The 20,499-nt window shown below is 47.6% G+C and overlaps 1 protein-coding gene across 2 annotated transcripts in view; it reads right to left on the bottom strand.

Annotated features, from left to right (window-relative positions):
* SMARCD3 (SWI/SNF related, matrix associated, actin dependent regulator of chromatin, subfamily d, member 3) overlaps positions 1-20,499 on the bottom strand; it is a 47,469-nt gene that overhangs the window by 5,504 nt on the left and 21,466 nt on the right. The window contains exons 1-2 of one of the 2 annotated variants that reach the window (XM_036760013.1): positions 7,507-8,048; positions 1,857-2,068 (exon numbers count right to left, since the gene is read on the bottom strand). In XM_036760013.1, the coding sequence (XP_036615908.1) occupies positions 1,857-2,068; positions 7,507-7,584 (290 nt within the window). In that variant the 5' untranslated portion in view covers positions 7,585-8,048. Of the gene's footprint in view, positions 1-1,856; positions 2,069-7,506; positions 8,049-20,499 lie in introns of those variants that run through there. The other variant, XM_036760014.1, reaches the window with a different exon arrangement.

Raw genomic sequence — 20,499 nt, 5'->3', positions numbered from 1 at the left:
ACCTGCTAAATTATCCCGACATCTCCGCCCGCCCGGCTGGGGTTCCCACAGCCTGCCCGCTTGCCTGAGGGTGTAAGCGGCCAGGCAATGGGGCTGGGGCTGTGGCCTTCCCTGGGGGATGGGGCTGACCCTAGTCACTCCCTAGCCTCAGAATCCTCCTCCCTCCCACCACATCCACAGGGTTAGGGAGGATCTGAAACAACTTGGACTTGGGGGACAAGGAGAGGGAATGGTATTCAAAGGTCTTGTTGGCTGGGATTTTGCGGGAAGCATAGACTGAAGGGAAGACCAGGGATGGGGGCAGGGCAGGGCTCTGGAGTTCGAGCCAGAAAACTCTAGGGTGATCAGGTTAACTTTGGGGGAAGAAGACATGGGGCTAGGGCCGGTGACCTAAGCTAAGGCAAAGGGAAGCTGCTTTCTTCCTAGTCACAAGGGAATGGGGTAAGGATATGACCCGGCTTGTATTTGGGCACGGGGCATTCAAAGGATACACATACATGCATAACCAAGAAGATGGGTACGATCTGGGGGCATTCATGCCTACGTCCCTTGTATGCCTATGGTCAGGGCACCATTTAGTATGTATGGTTAGGTAGGTGTGGCATCAAGGCCACAATGGGGCTTGGCGATAGGATCATAGATTTGAACCTTCTCTTATGAGGTCCCTGCCTCTGACTCCCAAATAGGATTCAATGATCTCTAAGATCCCTTCCAACTCTGAATTGAACAATTGTAGGATCTATTCTTAAACCAAGGCTGGGAAAGCCAAAGGCTGGTTTGAGCATGTACTGGGACTGTAGCTCCACACTGCCCCTATGTGGTGTTCTGTCCCATTGCCCAGCTCCCTGCTCAACCTCACCCCCCACCCCCTTACCCCACCCAAGGGAGGTGAGGGGAAAGCCTCTTTTATAGCAGGTGTACCTCACTTTAAACTATCTCACCATATGGAAAACCCAGATTTATATGAGATAAATGAGGGATAAGTTATGCTGTTTTAGGCTAGGATCATTTACTTTACCACAAGATTCCTCTGGACTCACTGGATTTAGAGTTGGAAGAGACCTCAGAGGTCATTTAGTGAATTCCTTCATTTGACAGATAAGGAAAGTGAGGCTTTAAGGAGTGAATTTAACTGAATGTTTTAAAATAGGATTCAAGTGAACATTAATGATAATTTACAAAAGTTCTAATTACACCCTTTTCAAGAATTCATCTATTGTGCAAAGTAAGGCTTCCATGTTTCACTAACAACCAAAGACCTAAAAGGAGTCTTGTATTTGCAGCCCAAGCTGTGGCTGGAGGAAGTGGCCCAAGCTGGAGGAAGCTGGTACTGGTAGGACTGAACCGGACCAAGAGGATATGGAGCCACATTGATCTGGTGGGCATGACACACCTCCTGTGGCCTCTAAGACCCTCCCAGGACTATACCTAATTGAGTACCACCCCCAAGAGCTTACAGAGACCCAATGGAGCAGATATCCTGGGGCTGAGAGCCAGGGCAACAGTAATGATAGGAGGTTTGGGGAGAAGGTATGGAACAAGGTAGGATGAGGGCAGAGAAAAAAGCATGGAGGGAATGCAGGGAAAAGGCAGAAGCTGTGGATATGCCAGCACTTCATAAATGAGCTGTGGAAGGAAAATGGGGCAAGCCAAAGGCTAAAGCCTAAAGGAAGGCCATTGACTCTCTCCATCACCTATTTAAATTCACCTAAGATTGGGTTGGGGGGGGCATATTCCTCCATCTTGATTACTCCTTCCTAGCTGAAAACTTTGCCCCTAAGACTAGCTATTCCCAAAGCCAGTCACTCTCCTCCCCCACCTCCTTCCCTCCACTTGCAGGTAGCTCTCTCACTCACCTGCGGCTCCTGGTAGGGGCTGTGGGCACTGGCTGGCCCTGACTCTGCGCCTGGCTCTGCCCGGGTGGGGGTGCTGCTCGCTTGCGGGCTGGCTCCATTCCGGCCGGGGCCAGGCCGGGCCGAACGGCGGGGCTGCCCATGTACGGGGAACCCGGGGGACCCATGGGCGCCCCCTGATGGGGCATCCGGGCTCCAGACGGCATCCCGGGGCGCTGGGTTGGGGAGCAGGGTGGGGGGGAGAAGGGGAGCAAAGCAGAGACATGGCGAGCCAGTCAGACTAGAGCAGCTAGCCTTTGACTCTACGCTCCAGAGATCACACCTGGAGGCTCAAAGCCCACTTGAGATTTAAACCTCTAATTTGGCCACATCAACATCTGGATACACCCAACAGTAAGTTCTTCCCACCCACCTCCCAAATACCTTCAGAAGTCCAAGACCTCTCAGCTATGACCCTGAGCTTTCTAGGCTGCTAGCAATGAGAGGATGAAGGGGGAGGGGGGAAGGGGGAGAAGTACCAGGACGGGGAATATGCTCTATTTGGGTACAATTCATTCTTTTTTTTTTTGGAGGGGGGAAGTCAAGGCAATTGGGGTTAAGTGACTTGCCCAAGGTCATACAGCCAGTTAAGTGTCAAGTGTCTGAGGCTGGATTTGAACTCCGGTCCTTCTGACTCCAGGGCCGATATTCTATTCACTGTGCCACCTAACTGCCCGGGACAGTTAATTCTTACAAAAAGAAGCTGGGCGCTACCCAGACAGATGCTGACGGTATCCCTTTGAGTCCTGTTCAGTCGGGATCCCCAAGAGTAAATAATAATATTGCCTAAACCTTTTTCATGCTCATTATTACAATACCTAGTATAGTGGTTTGCATATTGGTCAGGACATGTTTCCTAGGTTTCAAGAATTCCCTCTACTATGGCAGATCAACAACTGAACTGCAACTAATAGTCTTAAAGAGCTGCCTGGGGTACTGAGAGTTTGTCACTTGCCCAGGGTCATTCAGTCAGTGTGTATCAGAGGGAAGAGTTGAACCCAGGGCTTACTGACTCAGAGACCAACTGTTATGCCACTACCTCTCTTCAATACCCCAAGGCCCTATGATCGTCTCCATGTGGGCCCTCCCTCACCAATGCACATCCTAGGTCTTCATTTGCCTTAGAAGATATCAACATGAGTTGCTATGGCAGCCAACCCTCTGACAATGAGCTTCCTTGCACTTGGTTGGGTCATGCATGGATGGTAGATACAGTCAATCACTGGCCCCATACATGAAGTCTCTCCAGCTTGATAGGCCATGCCAGACTGTATACTTGGCTGGCACAGTTTTCAAAACCCAAGGTCAGCTCTATATCACAATGATGCATCATAGTGGGACTTCTGTGGAGACTGTACATGAGCAGGAATCCAATAAATATTTGCTAAATGAGGAAATCTCACAATCCTCACAACAACCCTATGCCATTAGTCGGGAAGCTATTATTATGCCCATTTGACAAACTAGCAAAGTGAGGTTTAGTGATTTGCTTGAGGTCATAAAATTATAGACTGTCAGGGTTGAAAGAGATAGATCACCTATAGATTTCAAGCAGTCTGGGAACTTAGATGGTAAAAACTGCATCTTTATTTCAACATAATTGGCTTCCTTCATAATATTATGTGTTTTATTTTATGCATTTAAGACCATTCTGAGAAGGGGTCCATAGGATTTACCAGACTGCCAAAGGTGAGTCACCAAAAAAGGTTAAAGAGCCACTGATCTAATCCAACTCCCCTTTATATAGAGAGGAAAGCTAATGGTTACAGAGCTAGTTTGTGGCTAAGGCAGGATTAAGGAATTTAAGCCTCATGACTTCTAGCTCCATAATTTCCTTAGAGCATGCTGCCTATCTAAAATCAGGGGCTAGACTCCTGGGGCTCAATCGATTACAGTCTCAATCCCCAGCCCTGCCTAATCTCACCTCCTAGTTTCCTACTTCCTAACCCGGTCTGCTCTGTGCTTCTAAATAAAGGGGCTGTCGTTTTTAGAACGGATGGAGACCCTAGACCTATTCTACCTCTCCTTGGTAGAGAGAAGGGAGGAAGGTAGTTAGTTACCAAAATATTACAAAGTAACTGGATGGAGAAGCACCACAGCCTGGTCAAGCCATCAGAAGGCTTTCCGGTGGGCAAGTTGGGGATTAGAGGAATGGACGAATGAGTACAAACGGAAAACTCAGGTGGGTCAACCCCAAAATTGGCTTCAGTGTGTTCTAAACAATGGCATCCTCTTCTAGAGTATGAGGAGAATATGATGCCATGTTTTGGGGCTCTTGGCAAAGAAGGAATCATAGGCCAGGCTAGGCCTGGGGAACTTTAGTTAAGGATTAGGTTGGAAAACTTAGGTGCCACTCAGTCTGGGACTGGGGAGATTTCTTTTACACATACTTCTAATTACCTTGCCCTGGTGTATTATTTTTGAATTTGTATATTCTCTTTTTCTTTGTAAATAAATCCTAGAAAATGCACTCTTGTGGTCTAGAGGGGGTAGAAGGGAAAGAGGGAAGAAATGGGTGCAGTGGTGGCTGCAGCAGAGGAAGGAAGACAGGTATTTAGGGATTGGATATAGCAGTTCCCTGAATCCAAGAAGCTAAGACAGCTTAGTGAGCCAAGAAGATTGGAGAGCTCTGTGCCTCTGACTGGGGTCAGTGATTAGGGAAATTTAGAAAGTAGTGAAAGGTGGAAGCCCTACTATTGAATGTAAGCTTCCTGAACTCCTTCCATTTGGAGGACCTGATGCCCCTGAAAGCTGATTGGGATTCAGATTGGTGTAAGGCCCAATACTGGATCCTAAAATGGCATGCTTCCTACCTCCTCAATGAACCCTATTTTCAGGTCCCTATTGGACCTTGTTTCTTGCTCCTTGGCTCTAAATCATCTGACTCAAATCCCATTCCTCTACTTTCTGAAACCCTACTTTCCACATGATACCCTGCTCTAATCCTGATCCATGTTTGGAGAGAAGAGGAGCATAGAGAGATAGGAGACCAGCAGCTTTCTTTTGAACGTACTGGAGGACAGATCAGAGGTGGGATCTTGTTGGATTTCCCATTTCTTTTTTCATCTGGGGATGAGGGAAGATAGTATCCAATGTACTACAGTATCCAGAGACAAGGTCAGAGGTGGCATTAGGGTAAGTCAGAATGTTGGGTCAAAGAAAGAGTCTGGGGCAGGTCAGAGCTGGAAGTAGGTTCTGTAAAAGCCACAGAGCAGGCCTTGACCTTGTTCTCGTCCACTTCAATTTGGCAAGGTGGGGAAAAAAGTGTTTGGGGACTACAGTCCCAGTCTGTCCAGTTTCCTTCAACTTTCTCCAAAGGTTCTAGGATCCCACATCTCTTTGAAGTTCCCCCAGCTGCCCTCCCTCCCCTCACCTCCCCCCAATTCAATCAAGTCCTGCCACTCAAGACAGTCAGGGGTCAGAAGAGCCTTGGGGAAGGAGATAAGGCAGAAATCAGCATCCCTGTCCCTGGGTGGTCAGATGACATGCAAATGAGATGCAAATGAGCGAATGAAGTGATCTACATGCTCATTAACCCCAATTGTCCAAGCCCTAGAAGAAGAGTTGGGGGAGGGAGGAGTGGGGAGCAAGGGAATCCAGGGACTACAAAGAGGGAGAAGGGAGATAGGGTCAAGGAAAGAGAGAGGGAGGTTAAGGATTCTTTGCACCTGTCATCTTCTCATGAAATTACCAGTTCTAGCCTGAGTTCTCCCCTCCCAGGAGTCCAGCTGCCTTTGAGTCACAAGGAGGAGCCTATATACTGAGCCTGATGTCCCCAGAGCAGCCAACTCTCCTCCGCCCCAGAATATCCCTAACCCTAATCTCCCCTCCCCCTACTTGAGGCCAGCTGTCTCTGCCCATCTCTCCTAAGGCCAAGATACTAAAAGGACTCAGTATAAGAGAATCCCGGAGGGAGGGAGGGAGGGAGGATAGTCATTTCCCCACAACAGACCCCCTTCCTCCTGTGCCGACTCTCCCTTTCCCCCCTCCCTCAGGCTCCTAGGAAGCCCCGCTGCTCCTGTCACTCACACTTCTGAGGTGGGTTGCTTGGTCATGGATAGTCAGAGCAAGTCCTTCTTGGAGCCTCAGATTCCCCTTCCCCACCCACAGATTAAACTCACAGAGGATTGCCTGGTCTCTGTGGAGGGAGGCAAGACCGAGGGGCACTGGGCAACACCCTTCAAAGCTCACAGCATGAGATGTAATGCTCTAAGTTGGTCACATCATTCCCTGGTTAGAGACATTAATCACATGTCCCATGCCCATTTTCTCAAAGAGGCTTCATTTGGAAATGGGCTTGAGGCTTAGAATTCTTGGGGTGAGTTTCTTCCCAATACCCTTTCCTGAGGGTGAGCGGCTCCAGAAGTAGAAAGCAGAGAAGTCAAGTCCAAGGGTCACCCCAGGCCCTTCACCACTTGGCAAAGCTGCTCCTTCCTACTCCTCCTTTGTCAGAGGACCAGCCCAAGAGAACTGGGGAGCTCCAGATCTCCTTGCCAAGGAGCCAAAGAGAACTGCTTAGATTCTGGAGAATCTTCTATAACCTAAAAGGGGATTTCCGCTGGGGGCAAATCCCAAATTTGGTCTTTTGAAACAATTTCCTCTAAAAAAATGAGGACACCTGAATACACCTCCGTGTCTTATCACCATCACCTATTCCCCACCAGGGGATGCCATGCCTGCCCCCCCCCCCCCCCCCCCCCCCCCCCCCCCGCCATGAGTCATTTCCATCAGGTCCCATCTTGCTCCACTCCCCTCACACACACATCGTCTACTGACTCAGTTCCACAACCCACATCCCCCAGACCACTCCATGTCCTCTTTGGAGTCTCACTCCTTCAGAGGTATATTCTGGGATTCCATCTCCCTTGCTCCTGCTCCTCCTGCCATCGCAATCTCCCCTCTGGATGGTCTCCCTCCAGGTGCCAAGTCTCACTCCCCAAGGGGCCCCACCTCTTCACACCTTTGAGGACCTGGGAACATCTTCCAGCGTGCTAAGAGAACTCTCAGATCTCAGCCTCAGATCTCCAAAAGAAGGCATCCCCAGCGCTAGAGACAGGGGGCTCCAGGAGCTCTACCATCACCCCGCTCTTGCCAAGATGCTGAGGTTGCCTAGGCCTAGCCCGGACGCCCCTTTGGGTGCTGGGAATTTCTCCCGCTCACAGCTCCCTCCAAGTCACCTGCTCCTCACTCCCGAGTCCCAGGAGCGAGTGAGACCCAACGCCGATGTCCCAGCTCCGACAGCCCTGTTTTCTCCCGGGCCAGGAGGGAGAGAGTGGCCGGGGTCATAGACTAAGTTTGGGGTCACAGAGGGGATGCCCCTACCTGAGGCTGTCCCCTGTTCTTCTCCTAGCCCTCTCCCCGCGTATCCCCCCAAGTCTCCGGTGAGTGGGCGCCTCGCCCCCTCCCTGCCCATCCCCATCCACCCCAAGATGGTCCGGGCTCTGAGGCTTCCCTGGCACACCCCGCCTCGGGGCCGGGGCGCGGGTCCAGCACGCCCCCCACCCGCAGAGCCGAGGGGCTGCGAGGGGAGAGCCCGCCTGGCCCCTCCCGGCCATCCCTCCATTCAGCCGGAGCCAGCTCACTCACCCTCCCCCGCTAACTTTCCCCCACTCACCACCCCATGGACCAGAAACTCAAAAAGTTTGCTTTTCGTGGCTTTGCGCGCCCCTCCAGTAACTTCGTCCGCGGCCATCGGGGTGGGCTCAGCCGCTCCTCTCCCTCACACACTCTCTCTCTCTCTCTCTCTTCCTCTTTCTCTCCCTTTTCTGCCTTTTTTTTCCTCCAACTCTCCCCTCTGAGTCCTGCTGGGCTCTCTCACACTTCTACTAGAGCGGAGTGGGGAGGGGGGCCCCTTCAGGGCTGCCCTGACGGCCCACGGCCCACGCCGCTCCCGCTCAGCTGCTGCCACCACTGCCGCCGCTGCTGCCGCCGCCGCCGCCGCCGCCGCTGCCGCTGCCGCATTCCTGCACTGATAAGACAGAAATAGTCCGGGCTGCCCGGGGTCTGGCTGTTTACTCGGTGGGGACAGAAAATCCTGCCTTTTTAAACCTCGCTGTCCAAACAGCGCAGATAAGCGGGGAGGCGAGCTCCAAATGCCGGCTGTTGCTTGGCTCGGCTCGGCCTGCCCGCCCGCCCGCCAGCCCGCCCTGCAGCCCCGAGGCCTGGCTGGAGGGGGCGAGGGGAGAGGGGAGGGGAGGGCTGTGAGGATGGGGGAGTGGAGGTTGGGGACCGGGGCTCGGCCGCCCGGGGGCCGTCTCCGCAAATAGTTTCTGGGTTAGGGAATTCGCCAAGAGAGCCAGGCGAAGAACAATCATTTCCAACTTTCCCCCCCTTCCCTCCCCAAGTTGTTCCTGCTGCATTTCTAAGGCTCTTTCCCCCAGAGACCTGGCAGGCCAAAGCAGGGAAACATTCACTGGCAGAGACTCCAGCATGAGACCAAGAATGGAAGAGCCCCTTTCCGCACCAGGGCAGGGAGGCAGCGGGGGGTGGCGTGTGGGGCTGTGTGGGAGAAAGCCTGGATGAATGTGTGTGTGTGTGTGTCCTTGTGTGTGCACGGATCTTTGTGAATGCGTCCCCTTTGTGTGTGTGTGCCTTTGTGCATGCGTGAAGACTTGTTCATGCGTCTACGTGCTTTTTTGTGTTTATCTTTGTGCTCAGAACTATGTATGTGAGCCTATGGTCTGTCTGCGTGAGCGTTCGCATATCCATGTAGGAGACTGACCATGTGCTGTGTATTTCGGCCTGTTTGTCAGTGTCGCGTCTATTTCTGGGTATGTGAGTCTCTAAGTGAGAAAGAGAGGACTTGAGGGAAATATTTAGGAAAAAGAGCCCAGGAGAGAGAGGGCCTGAGAACAGGGAGGATGTGGAGGGAGAAGAAGAGAGCGGGAAAGCCGGCAGAGTGGGCAGGAAGGATGAGAGTGCCATGCAGGAGGAGGGCCTTGGCCTCCAGAGGTCCTGTCTCTGGCCTTGGGGGCCTGAGAATGGAGGGAATGGTGGAGAGGACGCTGCAGCTGCCATCCCAGGCACCCAAGTCCCCCTGGGAAAGCTGTAGGTTCCAAAAGCTGTCTGGGGAGGTGGGGTTTGGTCTTAGGGAGCCTGAGAAAAGGGTTTGTGTGGGAGGGAGAGGCCAGGGAGTGGAAGAAGGGCAGGAAACAAGAGGAACCAATCTGTGAGTTCTTGCCTCTGCAGGGGAGCTCCTGACCCTTCCCCTGTCCCCTGACTCCCCACCCCCTGTTCCCCGCCCCCCATCAGTGGTGCTAAGGGGGTGCCAAGGGTAGTCCTGTAGAGGCTCTGTAACCTCCAAAATCAACCTGAGGACAGGGACAGCTAGCATGGCTAAATCAACCTACATCCCTTTGGTGCTCCAACTCAACCCTACAGTCACAGATTCCACTGAAAGAACGACACACAAAGAGGAGGGGAAGAGGAGAGCTTAGTCTGTCTGTTTTGCCCACTGCCTGCCTTTCCTTCTGCCATTGCTGGGTTTCTTGTTCATCCACAGTGTCTTCGTGTGCAGACACTGATTTACACAGCCGCCACAGTCCCTTCTGTGTGCGGACGTGCTGATCCCAATAGGAAGAAGCTAGACACTTGGACACTTAGAATCTGAGATTCTCCCAACAAAGGTTCACTTAGATGCCCCACTCAAATCAGAACAGAATAAGTCCTGGAACAAAATACTTTTCAGCCAGCAAAAGCCACAATGGCTGTGTATAAAATGTAGGGATTGGACTGGATCAGGAGATCCAAGGGTTATAGATTTCAGGGGTCTGTTAACTTGGATGGGGAAAAAAAAACCCACATCATCATCTTTACTAACCTCTAACTGAAATTTGGTATTTTTTTCAATATTTAAAAACGTTTTTCTAAGAAGGGGTCTTCACCAGACTACCAAAGGGAAACATGCCTTTAAAAAAAAAAAAGATTACGAGCCCTGGGGCAAGAAAAGGTTGCTATCTATAATGGCTCTCCTCCTTCCCCTAAAGACTTCAGGAGAATAGGGGTTGTCTTCCTCTCCCCTTCAACTTATTTCTCTCTCCTCCCCAACAAAACCCTATGTACTATCGAGGCCAGTCTCCCCAGTGCCCCCCCAAACCCACCATCTCCATTCCTACCTTCACATGGGAAATTCATGCTGTTTTTCTTACTGGTGATGGTCTCTTATCTCCTCTCTGCCTACCCTTTGAGGCCTAGTTCAACTTCTACCTATATTCCTGAAAACCTAAAGTGGTCTCCTCTCTCTGTCTCATTTTACATTCACTGTCTGGACCACATGATTTAACACTTAACTGAAAAAATTAAAAGTATTTGTTCTTTCATTGTTCTGGTTGCACATCTTGTCTTAAAAACCCAGACTGCAAGAGGGTCCCCTTGCTTCTTCTATATTTCACCATCCCCTTCAACGTATAAACTCCATTCAACATAGTAGGAATGCGAAGACAACAACAACCAGCCCCTGCTCACAAGGAGCTTACACTCTATCAGTAAGATACACCATGTACGGAACAATTATAATACAAGGCATTTGAGGAGGGCGAGAGCGCCAATGGCTGAATAATGGCCTTGGAGGAAGTGGCGCCTGAAGGAGTCTTGAAGGAAAACAAAGATTCTGAGAGACAGAGATGAGAAAGGAGTTCATTCAAGGCCTGTGGCAGGAGGGTAAACACCAGAGCCAGCTCCCCATTTCACAGCACTAAGATCCAGTTTGTTGCAAGTGCTTTTCATCATCAGGGGTATATGAGCTCCATGATGGCTTCTGGGATAGTGAGTATCAGACCAGGCACTGGACAAAATAAAGTTCGATCCAACAAAACTTTGTCAAGTGCCTGCTACGTGCACAATGGTGCTAAGTAAGGCGGATAAGAAGACAAAAAAAGACAAGAAACAGTTCTTGCCTCTGACTGGGGGGGAGGTGTGGAAGGAGGGAGGAGAGGGGAGGAATAAATATTGGGAAGGATGTCCAACCCTAGCATAGGTCCCAGGAGAAGTTAAGAGACAGAGAGACATCCAGGCTTTTGTAGAGAGGAGCACTGACTATTTCTTGGGAAGGGGTATATTCAGTTGCTAAAGGGACTGAAGCCCTGCCCAGCCTTGATAGGGTAGCTCCACTTACCTAAAGATCAAGAAATAGGAATGGACAGGAAGATAGAGTTGGGTAGAGGTCAAAGGCCCACCATCACTCCTGCTTCAAGGTCCCAGACTTTTCTCCTAGAACCACTGCTAAGACTATAGCCTGCTTCTTCTGATATTCCGGACTCCCCCGTCCATGCCCTGGGCCGCACCAACATGCACATTCACACGCAGCCATCATGAACGACACATGTGTGGCATAGAAGCCCTCAAAGATGCCCCTGTTCCGGACATAACAGCACACGACTACAGACTAGTAGTTCTGAATGTAAATAAGTATGTATTTAGGAATTATGTATGTATTCATAGGTGAATCCCAGTGGAACACACTGGCATGCACACACGAGAAAGTACATACTCTTAGAATGCAGCCAGTCGCTGGGGCATATATATGGGCACACGTGGCCATTTTGCCCCCCTCCCCCACACTTTCTTTAGACAGGCTCCCAGGAAAGCCTGACCTGATCTGGGTCTCACAGGCAGGGTACACAGCGCCTCCTGCCTTGATACCCAGCCCTGCTATGTCTTCCAGGTTCAGCCGGCTGGATGGAGAGAGGGGGCACCGGAGAAAGCCGAGCATCACTTCGGGGGCGCCCTCTTAGTCTCTCAGGGACATTGCCCCCACGTAGTGACCCAGCTAGGGCTGCGTGAGGCCGGGGGACCCAGTAACGGGGGCTGGGTGGGGGTGCTGTGCCTGGGCCCCTGCTCAGTGAGAGGCCCCGATCCATGCCCCCCGCCCCGGCTCTGCTGCTGCAGCGGACAGCAGCGGCGGCGGCCTGAAGCGAAGCCGAAGTCCCCCCTGCCGTCCCCCCATCTCTCCTTCACTCACTCAAGCACCAAATGGCAAAGCTTCTCTCTCTCCCCAAGCAGGGGAGAGAGATGCAGCCCCAGCCGTGAAGCAGAGGCTGGGGTCCCTGGATGCTCCAGCCCGTGGAAGGCGCGCCTTCCCTCCCCCTCCCCGGCATCGTGGACGGGGGAGACAGGGTATGCAATGTGTGTGTGCGTGGGGGGACACATCCCTCCCGGGCAGCGGCAGCAGCAGCCGCCTCCTCCCTCCCTCCCTCCCTCAGCTCTAGGGTCCCCGGGCAGCTGAGAGCCGCGAGCAGGGCTAGGCATGCGCAGTATGTCCTCCCAGCCAGTGAAGGTCAGCCCAGGGCCTAGCTGCAGGACTCAAAGGCAGTGGAGGGAGGGAGAAAGAAAGGGAGGGAGGGGGGACGAGGAGGAGGAGGAAGAAGAAGACGAGGGATGCAGGGAGGAAAGCTTAACTCTTACCCTTCTGGGGAGGATGCTTCGTCTGGGGTGGAGTCTGGTGGCTCACTCCCTAAATTCCTTCTGAGCCTTTCCCATTACAGGGGCTTTTAGCTTATGTCATTGGGGAGGGAAGGAATAACAGAAAGGTAAGAGACGAGAAAGATGGTGGGAAGGCAGATACAAGGTCGCAAGAAGGGAGGGGGGGAGGAAGATGGGAGGAAAGGAAGAAAAGAGGGAAGAACCAAATGGGGGAGATCTCTTTCTCCTTCCATGCCCCTCCACCCTAATTCCCTAGGAATGAGGTTTTCTTGGAAAACAAAATGACTGACAGGTAGGGAAATTGAGATAGTAAAGGAGAAACAGCAGAAAATGAAGCCTCTTGGAGCTACCAAAACACATAAGCCTCAAGTTTACTCTTTGGAAGGGGCTAGGGCAGAGAGATCTTGCCCATTCTGCCCTGCCTTTCCAGGGCCAGACATTAGCCACGGGAAGGACCTTTCTGACCTTGGAGGTGACAGCTCTCTCCTGATCCCTGCATCTAGGAGAATCTGCTCCTAACCCTGACTCCTTAGAAATGTTTTCACACTGGGAATCTGAGGGATGAAAACAGATTTTGTAGCATATTCCAGTTCTTCCTAGCGGTCTTTCCAGATGATTAGTTATTAAGGTTTGGGGAGTGAATATATGTACTTCTGGGGTTATTTTTTTTGAAGGGGGAGGTCAGTCCCCCTGTGTGTGATAGAGAGTATGTATGTCTATCTATGTCACCAGGGCGCTGTGTCTATGTCTATGTCTAGGTGAGAGACAGAAAAAAGACAGATTCAGAAAAGGAGACTTAGAGAGAGGGTCTCTCTCCCTATCTGAACCTCAGTTTCTTCAGGTAAGATAAGGTGCATACTAGGTGACTGTTAAAGTTCCTTGAAGCTCTAGTAATCTGTTATTCTGTATAATAAAGAGAACACCAGAGAGATAAAAAAAATTAATGAGAGCACAATCAAAAGAACGAGTTAGTGAGCCCATGGGCCATCCAGATGCTGTGGACAATCTGGGCTGCTGAATGAGCTAAGATCCTGTTATCCACCCCATACTCTTTGTGTGTATGTCCCTGAATTGGCCATTGCCTCTCTCTTGGCCTTCTCAACCAGTTTCCTCAATGTAAAGAGAATAACCACCCCCGAGTTAGCTGCTCTGTTAGATGCATCACATATAAGCATACACTTACTCCACATTTTAGATGTTCTGGTCAGAAAACCTCTGAACAGATGGGTGATGAGGAGATCAGAGCCCAGGAAACAATCCCAGCACAGTATTGGTACTAACCATGGGTGTCCAGCCAACACTTCTTGACTTGATATCAGTAGTCTGATGCTCTCACTACCCCTTGCTATTATCACCACATAGACGCATCATCAGATGAATCTACTTGCTTGTGACTATACAAAGAGAGTCCCATTGGCCCATCCCCTCAATTCCATGAAAAGAGTCAGCCTGCAGGTAGGTACTTAGACAACATTTAGTCCTGTACAGCCTGACTAAAGAATAGATTTTGTAGACAATATGTGTTCCTGTATAATTAAATGGAAGGATGATTGTGCTGTATATGAGATGGGGTCCTGCAAGTGGTACCCAGGGCTAGATGCTGCCAATAATGTGTGATCCTATACGATAATCCTGAGGAAAGGGATTAGATGAAGCATGAGGTATGATCACATGGAGGAATGGAGCTGTGGAATATGTGTGACTCTGCAAATTTGACTGAGGGATGGGAATATAGTAGATATGAGTTCCTATTATACAGTAAACTAAGAAGTGGGTGCTGTAGATAACATAGTCCTGTACAGTGGGAGCCAGATTGTGCCATGGCTAAAATGCTGGACCTGTAGTCAGGAAGACCCAGGTTCAAATCCAGCCTCAGATACACTTATTGGTTGTGTGACCCAGCGCAAGTCACTGAACAGTTGTCTGCCTCAGTTTCCTTATATATAAAATGAGGATAATTATGACATCTATCTTTTTTTGTGAAGATAAGATCATGTGATGTTTGTAAAGCACTTTGTAAACCTTAAAGCACTTTATAAATGCAATTATTATTATGACAATCATCATTACCACTCGGCAATGGGTATTATCAGAACCATACCTAGGGTGAGGCAACTAGGGATTTGTCCAGGATATTGAAATTTAGAGATCACTCGCAGTACTTACAACACACTTTCAATATAGAAACAAGTAACATTAGCATTTAGTTATTAAGCTATCAAAACCAATTCATTGAAGTTGGAAGCTATCACACGGCCATATTTCAAGTAAGATCCTTCTCATCCACTATCTTCACCTTCTAGCAGAGAGCCTCTACAACAGTAGACATGTGCTGGACCACGGCTCCATTGCCCCATTACTGGCCAGCGTCCTGGGATCTTTCTTCCCCTACACGCATTTATCTTTAAAAGATGATTTGAGGATCTGGTTTGTGAATCTTGCCCCAGCACTAAAATAGATAGTAATGACTTTGAAACCTATACATCAGACCGAAGTATAGATGCTATGGAATCCAACTGAATTCAGTCAACATTTATTAGGCACCTATTGGAATCACACACAAGGCACTGAGACAAAAGTAATCCATACTCTCAAGTTTACATTTTACTGAGGGATTAAAAATGTGTATAAACAAGTGAACACGAGGTAACTTAAGGAGGGAGAGATCGCTAACAACTGAGAGTCAAAAGTGGTTTTATTGTTGTACCTGAACAGAACCTTAAATGAAGGTAAGCTGGGGATGGTGGGGGGAGGGGGAATGCATTTGAGGCATGCAGAAAAAAATGTGTGCAAAGGCTTGAATGGAGATGGAAGGCTGGATTGAAGGGGGAGCTATTAATCCAGTGTGGTTGGAACATAGAATGTGTGCAGGGCACTTTTGCTTTTCTTTGTATCCCTAAGCACTTACCACGGTGCCTGGCACATAGTAGGTACTTGAAAAATTATTGTTGATTGACTAGTATGAAATCTCTCTGGAAAGGAGGGTCATGGCCAGACTGTGATTCTGTTTTATACTAGAGGCAACAGAAAGCCATTGAAGACTTTTGAGTAGGGGAGTAATATAGAGCAATCACTGCCTAGGGATGGTTTTTTTGGGTGGTTGTATAGAGGATGGATTGTGAAAGAGACTAGAAATTGGAACACCAGTTAGGAAGCTATTAAACTAGCTCCTATGACAGGTGAAGATAGATCGAACTAAGGTAGTGGCTACATGAGTGAAGAGAGACAGACAAAGGGAGAGATGAAGTGAAACACACCAGGGAAAAGATAGGACATTGACTGGATACGGACTGTGAGGCAGGGAAAAAGTCTAGGATGACATCAAGCTTATAAACCTGGGTGACTAGAACAAGAGCGGTGTCCTCCATAGAAAGAAGGAAGTTTGGAGAAGGGGTAGGGAAAAGAATACATCTGGTTTCAGACCTGTGGAGTTTAAGATGTTCACAGGATGTCCACCCAGAGGGAGATGTCCAGCAGGCATGTGGTAATATGGAACTTGAGTTCAGGAAAAAGACTGGGTCTAGATCAAGGTAACTAGGCAGCTGGGTGGTACATTGGATAGAGTATTGGAAGTGGAATCAGGAAGACTTGAACTCAAGTTCTGCCTCAAAATATTTATTAGCTGTGTGACCCTGAGCAAATCTTTTAGCCTATCTGCCTCAGCTTCCTTATCTGTAAGATGGAGATACTTAAAAGCACCTACTTCCTAGTGTTGCTTTGAAGATAACAATGAGATAAAATCTGTAAACTGCTTTGCTCACCTTGAAGCACTATAAAAAGGCTGACTATTATTATTATTATTATTATATGGCATTGTGGTCTTTGTACAATCAGACTGAAGAGCAGATGCTGTATGTTTAGTGGGATCCTGTGCGCTCAGATTGAGAAGTTTGTGTGTAAAATATAGATATATAGATATATGTATATATAGGCTAATGGAGTGAGTTAAAAGTTTAGTCTGTTTCAAATCTGCTCTCGGATACTTCCTAACTGTGTGAACCTGGGTAAAACTTAATTTCACTGTGTCTTACTTTCCTTGTTATGTAATGAGTAAGTTGGATGTGATGTCCTCTGAGGTCTCTCCCAGCTATAAATCTGTGATTCTATGACCAAAGCTCTACCATTGGCTCTTGGCTCGAGCATTAACTAGATGGGTGGTCCTGGGCAAATTACTTCCACTCTCTGTGCTTGTTCCTTTATCTGAGAGATGACTGTATCAATATTTGTCCTATCTACTGCATCAATCTATTATGAGCATCAAATAAAATAACGACAAAAAGAATGATAGTTTATATTTATATTCATCTTGAAAGTTTACCAAGCACCGTACATGTGTCATCTCATTTGATCTTCAAAACAACTCTGTGAGGTGGCCATCCCCATTTTATAAATCTGTAAATGGAGATTCAGGGAAATTAAGGATGAGCGGTCAGTCAGTGGCAAAAATGAGATCTGAACTTGGACCACCTAACTCAAGGTCCAGTGCTGTTTCCACTACGTTAAAAAACTGATACACCCAGATTGTGGGACACCCTGTTGATGATCCTTGACGGATTCTTGACACTTATCCCTCATTCTCATAGGCCATCTTGTCAAGGTCCTTATCTCCTTCTTCCTTCAGAGGAGCTGACCTGGAAGCTGAGAACTAGATGTCTAACTGGCTTCCTTCGAGTCTTAAAAACTCAAGGAGGGGAGGGGATGCTGATAGGAAAGAAATCCTCTCTGGCGTGTCCTATCTCTTCTTCTGTGTGTTTCAATGTTGCTTTCTCAGAATCAGGATGAGCTCTGGCCTCTTTTTTTTTTTTCTCTCACTTCCAACACTGGTATGTTCCACCCTGATCTTCGAGTGGTATTTGGGGCTTTTATTAAAAGAATGGGAAAAAGACAATTATCTCCTAGCATAGTTAGCACCACCCAAGGGACAGAGTTTGGTGATTCAACCCTGTAAAACCGAAAGATCAAACAAGTGGAATGATTGATTACTCCAAGAGTCTATGAGGGCAAGTGACCTCTGCTGTAATTCATCTCTAGGTAAAAATGGTGGGATCTGGGAATCATTTCCTGCTGGATGTAAAACTATACGAATGTGCCACATTGGGTCAGTTCAACAGTCCATACCGAGCAGTGGTTTGGAAGTAAACACAGACTGGATTCTAATCGTGGCTTGGCTTCTACCCTACTGCATGACTGGGGGCAAGTCTTTTAACTTTTATAGGCCTCAATTTCCTTTTTGGTAAAATGGAGATGAGAATGCCTATTCTACTTTGTAGGGTGACCATAAGGATCAAATGAGATAATGTATGTAGAAGCACTTGGAATAATTATGATCATCATTATGCTGCGTCTGACAGGGGCAGCAAGGGATGGATTATGGAAAGGAGTAATTACTCTCTTAGATGTCAAACTCAGAAGATTAAGGATGTGCCTCCAACACTCCAGATTCTTTCACTATCTCATTATGGTGTTATTGTTCATAAACATGTCTCAGTTTTCTCTGGACCTATCTGAACATTTCCCTGGAAGTGCCCGAGCAGGGGCCAGATGACCACCTGTCAGGGATGCTCTCCAGGGGATTCTTGGATAGTGTGGGAGCTCAGGGAACAGATGATCCCTAAGGTCCCTCCCGATTCCAAGATAATATTGTTATATTTGTGCTGGGAGGGAGAAAAGAAGTTCGGGTGGGGGGGAGGGAGAGAAAGAAAGGCTACCTAGGAAGACAGAAGATGGAGCCCTCTTGACTGGAGAAATAGGAAGCCTGGAAGGGATCTATCTGAAGTCTAAAATCACAAAGAAGATCGAGAGGAAAACTGACTAGTTGACCAGGGACTGGGGGAAAGGTAGGAACAAGTTTTGAAATTTGATTGGAGGCAGTTTCACACCAATTAAAAAAGAAACCTTTTTATTCACACATTAGGGTATAGGTTGATGGAGTCTATTATTCCTGGAGGTAGTTATACACGCACACATACACATACATATTTATATGTATATACACGTATTTATAAGGAATACAAATATAAGGAATACTGTCAAAGAAAGTTGGACAATAGATCTGTAAGGATTCGAATCAGAAGACCCGGCTTTTCTGTTCAGTAGAGTGACCTTGGGCAAACCACTTAACCTCTCCAGCCTCAGTTTTCTTATCTATAAGACAGAGATAATAATGCCTATGCTATCTACCTCAGAATTGCTGTAGAGAAAACATTTGTTAAATTAGGATTTGATAAATTTAAAAGTGCTATATAAATATGATTTTATTGTTTTTATTTTATTATTATTATATAAATATGGATGTATTAATCATTTCTAATTATAATTATAAGACATGGTCCCAGTGACTATGCACAGTTTAATAAATGTTGATTCAATTGAACCAAATTGCCCTACAGAAGTTTACAATTTAGTCAAACAGGCCATTCAAATATACTAATCACTAGAAGGTGAGGGGCAGAGAAGGAAAAGGTCATTAAGGGCTTAGTGCTTTCACAGTCCCAAAGGAGTCATGGTGAAAAATGCCATCTACCTCCAGAAGCATACTTTTTTTTTCCACTTTCTTTTTTTCTTAAACATGGCTAATATGGAAATATGTTTTGCATGGCTTCACATATACAATGAATATCATATTACTTGCTTCTCAATGGTGGGGGGAGGGAATTTGGAACTCTAATGAAAAATAAATGTTAAAAATTTTTAAAAGAAAAACAAAGATCTTAGTGCTTTAAAAATTACCAATTCTATATCAGATTGCATCTTGGGGAGGGGGGAATGGAGGAAGGGGGAAAATATTTAGAACTCAAGATCTTATAAAAGTGAATGTTGAAAACTAAAAATAAGTTTAAAATTTTAAAATAAATAAATAGAAGTTTTTTTTTAAAAAAGATTACCAATTAAGCGAGCTAGCCATGCACATTAACACAAGTCTATGGACCTGGGACCTAAAAGAAACAAGCTATAGTTTAGTGGGAAACACTAAATGGGACTCCTATGGATGATCATGCAGGTCAGATGCTCCATCTTCACAACTGTGACAAGGAAGGGACGCATTGGTTAAAAAAAAAAATCCTACTTGTAGGGACGGGGCAGTAAGGAGCCCTTCTCTCTGCCATTAAGTGTCTATTGCTTTCCTTATGACATGGTTAGGAGCTCAACTTCTCCAGGTTGTTGTTTGTGTTCATTCTTCATTTTAGAAGAGGACCATGACATCAGGAAAATGATGACATGACTTGCAGTTGACTTTGATTTGAGTGAGGGAGAACTGTGCAAGGTCACCAGCCTCACTTTCTCCTCCAGAGCCATCTGGGTCCAGTGGCCTGATATTCACCAGCAAGACTGGAGATGGCCCAGGATGCAATGGGAGACCCTGGCCCTTTCAAGCTAAGGCCTTTTCAGGTTCTCACTTTGAGTGAGGCGAATCCTTCCCTGATCAGCACCTCCATTTCTGTGATATCAAGCCAGTATTTACTGAGTGCCTCCTCTACCAGGCAGTATTCTGTTAGGTGCCATGGGGGTTTTGGAAGATGTGTGAGATACCCTATAGGCCCTCAAAGAGTTTATTTAAGGAGACAAGGAGTAAACACACAGAGAAATTCACCAATTAGGTAAGGTGGCCAGTGAGTTATACACACAAGTGCTCGAGTTTAGAAAGAGAGAAATCATTTCAGGCTGGGCTGATCAGGAAAATGCCTTGAAAGATGAGTAGGGTTTGAATGGGCAAAGAAGAGAGGTATGGACATTCTAGAATGAGCCCCATACCACAGCACTATTTTTCCCATATTACCTTGAAATTGCTTTTTTATGCAGGGATTTTTGTCTTCTTAGCTAGAATCTAAGCCCCTAAGGAGCAGGATCACTGGATTTGGGGGTCAAAGGGACTTTAGGGATCAGCTAGGCTACTTACTATCTCCCTGATCTTAGGCAACTGATGTCATCTCCCCAGGATTGTTTCTTCCTCCATAAAATGGAAGTCTGGCACTGGAAGACTCCTAGACCAAAATTCTGTGATGGTAGGTCAACTTTCTCATTTTCTCTTGGACAGAACTTACCAGGAGCATCACGTGCTTTAGAATTATGACCTCTAAGGGATTCAATAATGTTAAACTGTTTACATTCCTACATGGGAAGATGATACTTGTAAACTCCTAAGAACTTTACTATTATTGGGACAGTTAGAAGGAGTATACATAGACAG

Source organism: Trichosurus vulpecula, chromosome 5 (genome assembly GCF_011100635.1).
Source record: "Trichosurus vulpecula isolate mTriVul1 chromosome 5, mTriVul1.pri, whole genome shotgun sequence".
In the NCBI taxonomy this organism is placed as follows: domain Eukaryota; kingdom Metazoa; phylum Chordata; class Mammalia; order Diprotodontia; family Phalangeridae; genus Trichosurus; species Trichosurus vulpecula.
Note: the sequence above shows the minus strand (reverse complement) of the source record. Positions and strands in the feature narration are given on the sequence as shown.